The following is a 12,723-nucleotide window of genomic DNA, read 5'->3' on the forward strand; positions in this document are numbered from 1 at the left end:
GGGGGGAGCGGCAGGAGAGAAGACGAGGAGGGAGGGAGGGAGGGGAGGAGGAGAGAAGAGGAGGAGCGGGGAGACGGAGAAGAGGGGGAGGAGGAGAGGTAGAGGGGGAGGAGCGGCAACGGCGGCAAGAGGAGCAGCAGCAGCAGCAGCAGCAGCAGCAGCAGCAGCAGCAGCAGCAGCAGCAGCAGCAGCAGCAGCAGCAGCAGCAAGAGGCGGAGGCGCGGGAGAAGAGGAAGAGCGGGGGCAGCCGGAGCGGGGAGACGGAGAGGAGGAGGAGGAGGAGGCGGCGGCCGGCGTGGTAGGGAGTGCCGTCTTGGGCCGGGGGGCGTCGGGCCCCTCCCGGCCCCCTCCCGGCCCCCTCCCGTTTTTCTCTGGGGTTCGGGCTTCGCCGAAAACCCTCCGGGGGCTCCCCGTCCGGCCGCGGGGGGGGGGGGGGGGGGGGGCGGGGAGTCGGCTGCGGACGGAGAGAGGGGAGAGGAGAACGGGAGGGGCCGATGGGCGTGGCGGGAGGCCGGGGGAGGAGGAGGAGGAGGAGGGAGGGGAGGGAGGCCGGAGCCCCCAACCCCCGGCCCCCCAACCCCCGGGCCGGGCCGGGCCGAACAGGTGGCTGCGCGCGCAGGAGGCGGGGGGCGGCGGCGGGGGCGGCCCAGAGACCCCGGGGCGCGGCACACGGCGGGGACCGGCGGCCGCAGCCGCAGAGAGAGAGGGAGAGGGAGGGAGGGAGAGCCGGGGGTGGCCAGCACAGAGGGGTGGGCGGCAGCGCCAGCTGAGAGGGGTGAGGGGCGGCAGCTCAGAGGGGTGGGGGCGGCAGAGAGGGGAGGGGGCGGCAGCAGCACAGAGGGGTGAGGGGCAGCACGGGGGGTGAGGGGCAGCAGCAGCACAGAGGGGTGAGGGGCGGCAGCAGCACAGGGGGTGAGGGGCAGCACGGGGGGTGAGGGGCAGCAGCAGCACAGAGGGGTGAGGGGGGGCAGCACGGGGGGTGAGGGGCAGCAGCAGCACAGGGGGTGAGGGGCGGCAGCACCACAGAGGGGTGAGGGGCAGCACAGAGGGATGGGGGGCGGCAGCAGCACAGAGGGGTGAGGGGTAGCAGAGAGGGGTGGGGGGCAGCAGCACAGAGGGGTGAGGGGCAGCAGCAGCACAGGGGGTGAGGGGCAGCAGCAGCACAGGGGGTGAGGGGCGGCAGCACCACAGAGGGGTGAGGGGCAGCACAGAGGGATGGGGGGCAGCAGCAGCACAGAGGGGTGAGGGGTAGCACAGAGGGGTGGGGGGCAGCAGCACAGAGGGGTGAGGGGCAGCAGCAGCACAGGGGGTGAGGGGCGGCAGCAGCACAGGGGGTGAGGGGCGGCAGCACCACAGAGGGGTGAGGGGCAGCACAGAGGGATGGGGGGCGGCAGCAGCACAGAGGGGTGAGGGGTAGCAGAGAGGGGTGGGGGGCAGCAGCACAGAGGGGTGAGGGGCAGCACAGGGGGTGAGGGGCAGCAGCAGCACAGGGGGTGAGGGGCGGCAGCAGCAGAGAGGGGAGGGCGGCGGCAGCGGCACAGAGGGGTGAGGGGCAGCAGAGAGGGGTGGGGGGCAGCGGCACAGAGGAGTGAGGGGCAACAGAGAGGGATGGGGGGCAGCGGCACAGAGGGGTGAGGGGCAGCAGAGGGGGAGGGGGCAGCGGCACAGAGGGGTGAGGGGCGGCAGCAGCAGAGACGGGTGGGCGGCGGCGGCGGCACAGAGGGGAGGAGTGGGGGGCGGCGGCGGCAGAGCGGGGCGGGGGGCGGGGGCGGAGCAGAAAAGCCAGTGAGGGCTGAGCGGCAGGGGAGCCGGGGCGTGGGGGAGGCGGGGGTCCTCTCCGGGCCGGCCCCCCGCTCCCACTTCCCCCCGAGGAGGGGGCGGGGGTGGGCCGGGGTGGGGGGGTCATCGGGGCGAGGGGCCCCGGGGCCCCGGCCGCCGGCCGGCACTCAGGCCGTGGGCCCGGCCGTCTGTCCGTCCGTCCGCCAGGGGTGAAGCGGGATGGCCAAGGAGGCCCCGGAGGGCCCGGACCGGGCGGCGCGGGGCTGACCGTCCGGGAGGCCCGGACCCACGGCCGACCATGACCGTGTTCAGGCAGGAGAACGTGGACGACTACTACAACACCGGCGAGGAGCTCGGCAGGTAACCCGCCGGGCGGGCCGGGGTCCCCCGAGAGGCCCGGGGCGGGACGAGAGGCCGGGCGGCCTCGCCGGAGCGGCTCGGCCCGGCGCGGGGAGCCCGGGCCTGGGAGTCGGAGACCCTCGGTCCTCGTCCCGCCTCCGCCGTGGGTCCGCCGGGCGACCTCGGCCGAGTGGCCCGGTGGAAGGTAAGCCCGGCGTGGGTGATCGGGGGACCCGGGGGTCTCGTCCCGTCTCCGCCGGGGGGCTGCCGGGCGACCTCGGCCGAGTCGCTCCGCTTCTCTTAGAGAAGCGGCGTGGCCTAGCGGAAGGTCAGCCCGGCGTGGACGTCGGAGGACCCCGGGGGTCTCGTCCCGCCTCCGCCGTCGGCCTGCCGGGCGACCTCGGCCGAGTCGCTCCGCTTCTCTTAGAGAAGCGGCGTGGCCTAGCGGAAGGTCAGCCCGGCGTGGGCGTCGGAGGACCCCGGGGGTCTCGTCCCGCCTCCGCCGCGGGTCTTCTGGGCGACCTCGGCCAAGTCGCTTCTCTCGGCCTCGGTCGCTTTGTCTGTAAAATGGAGATGGAGACCGGGAACCCCGAGTGGGACAGGGACCGAGTCCCAGCCGATCGGCTTGGGTCTTACACCGCCAGCAGCGGCGCTTAGGGCGGTACCTGGCACATAGTGAGCGCTTAACGGATAGGCCCGCGCCCGAAGGAGCTCACGGTCTACCTTGTGCAGGGCATTCGTACTAAGCGCTTGGGAGAGCTCCGCAGAATCGGTCAAAACGATCCCCGGCCGCGGAGAACCTCCAGTCTGAAGGGGAAGAGGAGCAGGTATCGAATCCCCGTTCCGCAGATGAGGAACCCGAGGCCGAGATGGGTTGAGCAGTTTGCTCCGGGTCACCCGGCGGGCCGGCGGCAGAGCCGGAACTAGAAGCGGGGTCTCCCGCGCTCCCGGCCCCCTCGCTCTATCCACTGGGCAACGCTGTCTCCCCTCACGCTCCTGGTTGTCTTCTGTAGTGGAAGCTCGCTCTCCTTTCCGATACAAATCCGGGCTTGGAGTAGAAGTTGGGAGGAAGGGACCTCCGTCTGAGGGTGAAGGGATTGTCGCGTGTATCGTTACGTGGTCGGGAGAGGCTAAGGCGGGCTGGTAGTCCGTCTCGGGTCTCGAGGGAATCGGCCGAGAGACCCCCCAAAAAATAGAATCTGTGGTATCTGTTAAGCGCTTAACTATGCGCCAGGCACTGTACCGAGCGTCGGGGTGGATACCGGCGAATCGGGTTGGACACGGTCCCTATCCCGCACGGGGCTCACGGGCTCCATCCCCGTTTTACAGATGAGGGAACTGAGGCCCAGAGAAGCGGAGCGACCCGCCCCAGGTCACCCAGCAGACAGGCGGCGGACAGGCGGAGCGCCGGCATCGGAACCCAGGTGCTCCGCCTCCGAGGTCCGGGCTCTTCCCGCCAGGCCGCGCCGCTTCTCCGGCTCGAGCCCGTGACCGTTTGGCCCGGATGGGTTCTCTAGGCTGTGACGCCGTGCGGTTTGTCCCTCGGGTCTAGGGAAAGGGCTTTTCAAACTAAAGACGGAAAACGTGCCTGTCTGATTTGCACAGGGTGGCCTAATTTCTAGGCAGTCCTCTGCAAAGAGACTCGATGAAAATCACCTGAGGTGGAGACCGCTTTATCGGGGTAAAAATGCCATTCCACGCCTGCGCTTTCTTCGAGATTCCTTGGGAGGTTCCCCGCTCCCCGAGGAGGACCCGGAGAGGAAGGAGTTTCGAATGTCGGGGAAGCGCCCGTGGACTCCCGTTTCCGTAAATCAGTCGATGAATTAATCGATCGGTCAGTGACGCTTGCTGAGGGCCTACAGGTCGCTCAGTCAGTAGTGTTTCCTGGGCATCTTATGAGGGCAGAGTCTTCGTTCAGTCGATCGTATTTACTGAGCGCTTACTGTGTGCGGAGCGCTGTGCTAAGCGCTTGGGAGACCAGTTTGGGAGAGCGCGACCCAGTCGGTCGACGCGATCCCTGACCCCGAGGAGCTCCGTCTACCACGAGCGTCGTCGTCGGTGGTGTTCGGTGAGCACAGATCGATTGCTATTGATCGATCGTATAAGTCGGAGTTGGTGGGGAAGAGCGTCCTTTTTTTAAGTCAATCAAGGGGCAGATTTTATTTTTCGCGAGAGCCGTTTTCCCTTCTGGATCTGTGGACCCACAGCATAAGCGGACGGCGTATTTTTGAAACCCACCCCTGAGCGGTATGCCAAGAGTACCAGGTCTGGAAGGTGATGAGTGATGTGTCAGGTCTAGGGTAGCTAAGATGACGGGTGACGTGCCAGGTCTAGGAGGAGCTGGGTGATGAAACGTGCACCGCTCTGGTCTTCGGAGCTCTCCATCACCTTGTCCTTTCTTACCTCACCTTCCTTCTCTCCTTCCACATCTCAGTCCGCACCCTCCGCTCTCCCGGAGCCTCTGACTTTCTCACTTAGCCTCCATCTCACCCGGCCCGCCATCGACGTCCTGCCTCTGGCCCGGAACGCCCTCCCTCCTCAAGGGCCACGGGCAATCACTCTCCCCCTCTGCAAAGCCTTTCTGAAGGCTCGTCTCCTCCAAGAGGCCTTCCCAGGTTAAACCTCCCCCCCCTTCTCCTCAGCTCTCTCTCCCTTCCGCGTCACCTCGACTCGCTCCCTTTGCTCTTCCCTCCCCCCCCCCCGCCCCACGCCGCTGATGGATATATCTGTAATTCTATATATTCATACAGATGCTTGTTCACTTGTTTTGATGTCTGTCTCCCCCCTCCCCGCCCCACGGCACTTATGTATATATCTATAATTTTATGTATTTATATTGATGCCTGTTTACTTGTTTTGATGTCTATCTCCCCCCACCCCCCACCCTTCTAGACTCTAAGCCCGGCGTAGGCATGGATTGTCTCTCCTTATTGCTGAATTGTCATTCGTTCATTCAGCAGTATCTATTGAACGCTTACAATGCGCAGAGCACTGTACTAAGCGCTTGGAATGTACAGGTCGGCAACAGATAGAGACGATCCCTGCCCGTCGACGGGCTTACAGTCTAATCGGGGGAGCCGGACGGACCGAAACAAGACAACTTAATCGCAGTAAATAGAATCCAGGGGAAGGACACCTCATTAACAAAATAAATAGGGGAATAAAAATAGATACAAATGAGCACAGTGCTGAGGGGAAGGGAGAGGGGGGAGGAGCAGCGGGAAAGGGGGGAAAGGGGGCTTAGCTGAGAGGAGGTGAAGGGGGGGCAGAGAGGCAGCGGAGGGAGCAGGGGGAAAAGGGGAAGCTCAGTCTGGGAGCGCTTAATACAGTGCTCTGCACACAGTAAGCGCTCAATAAATGTGATTGAATGAATGACGTGCCAGGTCTAGGGACGGCTGAGTGATCAGAGATAACGATAATAATAATAACGTTGGTATTTGTTAAGCGCTTACTATGTGCCGAGCCCTGTTCTGAGCGCTGGGGTAGACCCAGGGGAATCAGGTTGTCCCAGGTGGGGCTCACAGGCTTCATCCCCATTTTACAGATGAGGTAACTGAGGCACCGAGAAGTGAAGTGACTTGCCCAAAGTCACACAGCTGACGGGTGGCAGATCCGGGGTTCGAACCCACGACCTCCGACTCCAGAGCCCGGGCTCTTTCCAGTGAGCCACGCTGCTTCTCGTGCAGGTCTAGGAGTAGCTAAGGGATGAAACGTGCCAGGTGGAGGATGCCAGGTCTGAGAGTAACTGAGACCCGGGGGGGGGGGGGGGTGATGCGCCAGGTCTAGAGGAGCAGCGCGGCTCAGCGGCAAGAGGCCGGGTTTGGGAGTCAGAGGTCGTGGGTTCTGATCCCGGCTCCGCCCCTCATCGGCTGTGTGACTGAGGGCTAGTGACTTCACTTCTCTGGGCCTCAGTGACCCCGTCTGTCAAATGGGGATTTACCGGGAGCCCCACGTGGGACAACCTCATTACCTTGTGTCTACCCCAGCGCTTAGAACAGCGCTTGGCACATAGTAAGCGCTTCACACATACCAGCATGATTACTATTATATGCCAGGGCTAGGAGCGGCTAAGACGAGGGGCGAGGTGCCAGGTCAAGGGGTAGCTAAGAAATGAAACATGTGCCAGGTCTGGGAGTGGCTGTTTTATCGTTCTGTTGTCCTCTCCCAAGCGCTTAGTACAGCGCTCTGCGCACGGTAAGCGCCCGACAGATACGACTGAATGAATGAACGAATGATGAGCCGTGTGTCGGGGCCAGGATTGGCTAATCCTTGCCCCGCATGGGGCTCAGCAAAATAGAGGGAGAGAGGAGGTATCTTCCCCTCGCTTTACGGATGAGGAAACTGAGGCCGGAGAAGCTAAATGACTTGCCGAAGGTCACACAGGCATTTAATCCCCATTGTACAGATGAGGGAACCGAGGCCCAGAGAAGTGACTTACTCCAGGCCACGCAGCAGACAAGCGGCGGAGCCGGGATTAAAACCCAGCCCCGCTGCTTCTCTCCGTGAAGTGACTCGCCCGAGGTCGCACAGCAGAGAAGCGGCGGAGCCGGAACTAGAACCCAGCCCCGCCTCTTGGCTGAGAGAAGTTAAGTGACTCGCCCGAGGTGGCACAGCAGAGAAGCGGCGGAGCCGGAACTAGAACCCAGCCCCGCCTCTTGGCTGAGAGAAGTTAAGTGACTCGCCCGAGGTGGCACAGCAGAGAAGCGACGGAGCCGGGATTAGAACCCAGGTCCTTCTGACTCCCAGGCCCGGGCTCTACTTTACTTCCTAAAGACCTTGCCCTACCCACCCATAAAGTTCAACGCCGTGCGTGTTTCTGGGGACTTTAAGGTTAAACAGTAAAATAAACAGTGTCTAAGACGTTTCAAAAGAGGTATGCTTTCCCTCTTTAGAAAGAGCAAGGTCATTTTTAAATCAAATAAATGAAGTGGGTTGCTAAATATTTTACGGCAGCAGATATTTTAACTGGGGCTAATAATAAAGATTTAAAGCCCTCTTGGCATAAAATCCATGGGCATTTCAGCGTGAGGAAATATAATAAATCCCGACCAAAGAAATACATTTTTCAGATTGCTTTTGGAGATCATAATGGCTAATTGCAATGGGGGGAGAGGGGCGGGAGAGTGAAAGAGGGTTGGGGTTGGGGGGGAGGGAGGGAGGAAAGAGGCAGAGGTAGACGGGGAGGGAAAAGGGAGGAAGAAAGGGGGAGGTTATGAATATTTTCCTAAGGGGAGAAAAATGGAAAATTTAGACCAAGACTGTCAACTGAATCGTGGGTGATCAATAATATCTGTTGCGGGCCTCTTCTGTGTAGAGCACCGTCCGAGCCCTCGGGAGAGGATAATATAGAGTCAGCGGTCGCGATCCCCGTCCTCAAGGAGCTGACCGTCTACCGGGTGCGGGGCACTGGACCGAGCGCTTGGGAGAATCCAACAGAGAGACCTAGACGGGATCCCTGCCCTCGAGGAGCCGACTGTCTACTTAGTCTGTGGGGCTTAGTCTGGGAAGGCCTCTTGGAGGAGATGAGCCTTCAGTAAGGCTTCGAGTCACTGTCTGTGGGGTTTGAGGAGGGAGGGCGTTCCGGGCCTGAGGCGGGACGCGGGCCAGGGGTCGGCGGCGTGACGGGCGAGGCGGAGGCCCAGCGAGAAGGTTGGCGGCACCAGAGGAGCGGAGGGTGGGGGCGGGGGCGGAGAAGCAGAGAAGCGAGGTGAGGTAGGAGGGGGCGAGGAGATGGAGAGCCTTAAAGCCAACGGTGAGGTGTTTTTTTTTGTTTGCCGCGGAAGCGGATGGGCAACCACTGGAGATTTTTGAGGAGGCGGGGTGACGGGCCCCGAACCTTTCTGTAGAAAGATGATCCGGGCAGCGGAGCGAAGCGTGGACTGGAGCGGGGAGAGGCAGGAGGCTGGGAGGTCAGAAAGGAGGCAGGAATCCAGGTGGGATAGGAAGAGCGAATTTAGGTTCCGACGGAGAGCGGAGGGCGGATTCGAGCGATGTCGTGAAGGTGAGACCGACGGGATTTGGTGACGGATCGGATGTGGGGGTCGAGTGAGAGAGGGGAGTCAAGCATAACGCTGAGGTTACGGAGACGGGCAGGATGGCGGTTCCCTGCCCGTAATGAGCTTACAGTCTAGCGGGTGATGATGAAGTCGACGGTCGGGAATTCCCGCTTGGAGCAGAGAGGAGTGGGGACCGTTGGATGCGTTTGAGCGGTGCGCTTAAGTGAGGTTCCGAGAGGGTGTATGTAGCGATCGCGGTATTCGTTAAGCACGTACTGTGTGCCAGGCACTGTACTCAGCGCCGGGGCGGAGACAAGCCGGTCGGGTTGGACCCAGTCCCCGTCCTCCGTGGGGCTCTCAGTCCCCATCCCCATTTTCCAGGTGGGGGAACTGAGGCCCGGAGGAGTGAAGTGACTTGCCCGAGGTCACGCGGCGGGCAAGGAGCGGGAGCCGTAGAGGAGCACCGTCCTGGGAGAGTTTGAGTTGAAATGCTATTGGCAAAGGACGTCTGAGCCGTTCCAAAACGCCATCCAGTATGAAAGGGATTTAAACAAGAGACGATGGCGCGGGTCAGATGGGTCACGGCCGGTCGACGAGTCGCTCGCTGAGCTTGTTCTGGTTTTTCATTTCTTGGCGTCTTTCTTTGGCCACGACCCTCCGTGCCGCGCTCCGTTCCTTCTGCCAGAGTGACGAGGGCACAGAGGGGTCTGCTGCTGTTTGGGTGCCGCCCGGGTGGTTTCAGGGAGGTAAGCTCGTTGTGGACAGGGAACGTATTCCGATATATCGTTCCAGCGCCCTCTCCCAGGGGCTCGGTCCAGTGCTCCGCACACGGTAAGCGCTCACTAAATGCGACTGATTGAATGAATGAGTGAAAGAACGGATGTGGCGCCGACCTGGTCGGAGGCGAGGCGGGGGGGGGTGCTCCAGATGACCCCCGGTGGCCGCCCCCTCCCCCATCTACCGTTTCACCGTTAATTTTTGCAGGGCCGAAACCGACTCTCGGGCTTGCAGACGGGGCCCCTGCCAGGGTGGCGGTTATTGAGGACGGAGAGCCGATCTCAGTCTCGTTCCGCCCGGCCAGAGGCGGGCGTGACCCTGCATTCTCCAGCCGCCCGCCCGGGACCTCAGAGGGGCGTCCCCTACAGCCTCACTAGCCTGCGGCCTCGTCCCTCTTCATTCGACCCCCGCCGGACTCAGAGGCAGAAAAGATCCTCCAAAAGCCCTTCCGGAATCATTCTCCCAAGCAGGAGGAGTGTCGGGCGAGGCCCGGTGCAGGGAATTCCACAAGTCCAGGAGGGGCTTAGCGTGGGGGGGTGGGGATGTTCCGTGCTCCGTGCCCTCCGCCTCGTGACGGTCTCCGCCGCAGCCCCCTCCGCAGAGTGGTCCTTCACAATTTTCAGCGGCCCCGGTGTTACAATTCACCGGGCACCATTAGTATTCCACGTGAATCGCCGTTAATGGCCGACGGAGGAGGGAGGAGAGAGCCTCTGGCATTTTAATGTCTTCGGGGTGGGGGAAACCGCCAACAGATTATATCCTCGGGTCTTTATTCCAGGCTGGTCGTCCCTCTTGGAATAAAACAGAGTTTTCCAGTTGTCTTCAGGTCGTGTCCCTTGGGCGGGATGGGGGGCGGGGGGACCGGGAGGACGACGGCGTAAAATCCGGGCCGAAGGCGAGTCGTGATCAGACCCTTGTTTTCATTTCACTTCGTGTCCAGAGAGGCTTCTCTCGCTATTTCCCTCCCTACCGCCGCAGCCCTTTCGTAGTAATGATAATAATAAGGATAATTTTACTGGGGTATTTGTTCGGCCCTTACCGTGTGTCGAGCGCTGTTCTAACCCCTGGGGTAGATGAAAGTTAATCAGGTCGGGCATGGGGATCCCAGGCTAAGGCGCGAGGCAGAACAGGGACTGAATCCCCATTTTACGGTTGAGGTGACCGAGGCCCAGAGAGGTGAAGCGACTAGCCCGGGGTCACCCGGCGTACTGTCGACAGAGTGAGAGTTGCCAGTTTTCAGTGACGGTTGAGGTGGGTGATGTCGGCCTCGGCAGTGGTCGAAAACGAAGGCGGGTTTGTCGCGTATTTATACCTCCGGCTCTAAGAGCTGACAGTCTTCCAATCTGGCAGCCGCTATTGACCGTGTTCCAATACGGCGGTGTTCGGCCTGTTCGGGCGAGACGGAGAATATGTCACCTCAGCAGTCGGTCGGAATGGACCGGACGATCTCGGCGGGCACGGAGGGATCCGGAACCGATGTCACTGGAGCCCCTGAAACGTTCGGTTCGACACTGGGATTTTCGTGATCGGTGCTGGGGGATGATCGATCGTTAGTACCGAGGGCTTACGGTGCGCCGGGGGAGTTGTGTTTCAGATAAGTGCTCTTGCGCCCCTCTGATAACGGCTCGACGCCGGAACCTAGTAAAGGGCCGTGAATGACGGCCCTCCGACCTTTAAAAACATTTTCCCGTGGTTCTGATAACGCTTCTCCCGCACGGGTTTCCGGCCCCCGTGGCATTCATTTTCCCAGAAGACCGCAGGCTGGAATCGCTTTTGAGAGGCTGGGTTTTTTTTTGTTTTCTTTTGTGTTCTTTTTTTTTAATGGTCAGCGTTCGGCTTTTTTTTTTTTTTTTGGTATTTATTAAGCGCTTACTATGTGCGGAGCACTGTTCTAAGCGCTGGGATATATAGGGCAATCGGGTTGTCATTCATTCGTTCAATAGTATTTATTGAGCGCTTACTATGTGCAGAGCACTGTACTAAGCGCTTGGAACGAACAAGTCGGCAACAGATAGAGACGGTCCCTGCCGTTTGACGGGCTCACGGTCTGATCGGGGGGAGACGGACGGACGAGGACGATGGCGATGAATAGAGTCGAGGGGAAGGACGTCTCGTCAAAACGATGGCGACTAAATAGACTCAAGGTTGTCCCGCATGAGGCTCACAGTCTTAATCCCCATTTTCCAGATGAGGTCACTGAGGCCCAGAGAAGTGAAGTGACTCGCCCACAGTCACCCAGCTGACGAGCGGCAGAGCCGGGATTCGAACCCATGACCTCCGACTCCCAAGCCCGTGCCCTTTCCACCGAGCCACGCTGCTTCTCTTCTCTTCGTATGTGCCGGGCACCGTTCTAAGCGTGGGGCGGATCGGTCGTATTCCGTCGGCAGGTCACGGTTTCTAACGCCAGCTCCACCGCTTGGGCAAGTGTCTTCACTTCTCTGTGCCTCAGTTCCCTCATCTGGAAAATGGGGGTGGAGACCGTGAGCCCCCCGGGGGACGGGGACTGTGGGTCCTACCCGATTTGCCTGTGTTCACCCCAGTGCGCATTATAGTGCCTGGCACGTAGTAAGCACTCAATAAGTAACATCATTATTATTGTTACCACTGTGACCGTACTAAGCGCCCGGGAGAGTACACTACGGCAGGGCGGTTTCCCTGCCCGTAATGAGCGTGCGGAAGGGGAGACGGACATCGTCTATCAATCGGTGGCATTTGTGGAGCCGTTTCTGTGTGCGGAGCGGCGTCCTGAGCGCTCGGGAGGCGACCGCAGAGTAGATATAATCTCTGCCCTCGAGGAACTGCCCATCTACTATGTGCGGAGCACTGCGCGGAACGCTTGGGAGAATCCAGTAGAGTTGGTAGACAGAATCAAAGAGATTGCCCGCAAAGAGATTGTGCCACAAGCTGCGAACGGCAAACCCGAACAGCCCAGAAAAGGACACTGCGTGGGTGGGGGGAAAAGAAAGAACACTAATAATAATAGCATCTGTTAAGCGCGTACTCTGCGCGCAGCACTGTTCTAAGTGCGGGGGGGGGGGGGGGGATACAGGGCGATCAGGTGGTCCCCCGTGGGGCTCACGGTCTTCATCCCTATTTTCCGGATGAGGTCACCGAGGCTCAGAGAAGCGAAGCGACTCGCCCGGAGTCACACAGGTGACAGGCGGCGGAGCCGGGATTAGAACCCACGACCTCTGACTCCCAAGCCCGGGCTCTTGCCACTGAGCGACGCTGCTTCTCCTAATAATCACAGTGGTCTTTGTTAAGCGCTTACTACGTGTCGAGCGCCGTTCTGAGCTCGTCAGGTTGGACCCAGTCCCCGTCCCAGCGGGGGCTCGCGGTCTTAATCCCCGTTTTTACAGCTGAGGAAACTGAGGCCCAGAAGAGTGCCCGAGGTCACCCAGCAGATGTGCGGCAGCGCCGGGATTAGAACTCAGGTCCTTCCGACTCCGGCCCGGGCTCGATCCCACGCTGTGTGGGAGAGAGAGAGGCACGCGTGCATAAGCGTGTGCCCCGTGAGGTCGGGGCCGTGATCCACGTTGGCTTTCTCGGCACCCACCCGTGAAGGGCAACTCCGTACCAGATTCGCTCATTCAGTAGTATTTATTGAGCGCTTACTATGTGCAGAGCACTGTACTGAGCGCTTGGGATGGACAAATCAGCAACAGATAAGAGACGGTCCCTGCCCATTGACGGGCTTACGGTCTAACCACATTTACTCACGCGGCTGCCCACCTTTCTTTCGCTTTCCATTCGAGAAGAGGCACGGCCTAGTTGGGGAGACCCCGGGCCTGGGAGCCGGAGGGACCCGGGTTCCGATCCCTCTTCCACCACT

The 12,723-nt window shown here is 61.0% G+C and overlaps 1 protein-coding gene across 1 annotated transcript in view; it reads left to right on the forward strand.

Moving 5' to 3' along the window:
- The first annotated feature begins 275 nt into the window (after positions 1-275).
- DAPK1 (death associated protein kinase 1) overlaps positions 276-12,723 on the forward strand; it is a 66,858-nt gene continuing 54,410 nt past the window's right edge. The window contains exons 1-2 of the mRNA XM_029055948.2: positions 276-298; positions 1,987-2,139. Of these exons, the coding sequence (XP_028911781.1) occupies positions 2,078-2,139 (62 nt within the window). The 5' untranslated portion in view covers positions 276-298; positions 1,987-2,077. The remainder of the gene's footprint in view (positions 299-1,986; positions 2,140-12,723) is intronic.

This window comes from Ornithorhynchus anatinus, chromosome X5 (assembly GCF_004115215.2).
Source record: "Ornithorhynchus anatinus isolate Pmale09 chromosome X5, mOrnAna1.pri.v4, whole genome shotgun sequence".
Taxonomy (NCBI): domain Eukaryota; kingdom Metazoa; phylum Chordata; class Mammalia; order Monotremata; family Ornithorhynchidae; genus Ornithorhynchus; species Ornithorhynchus anatinus.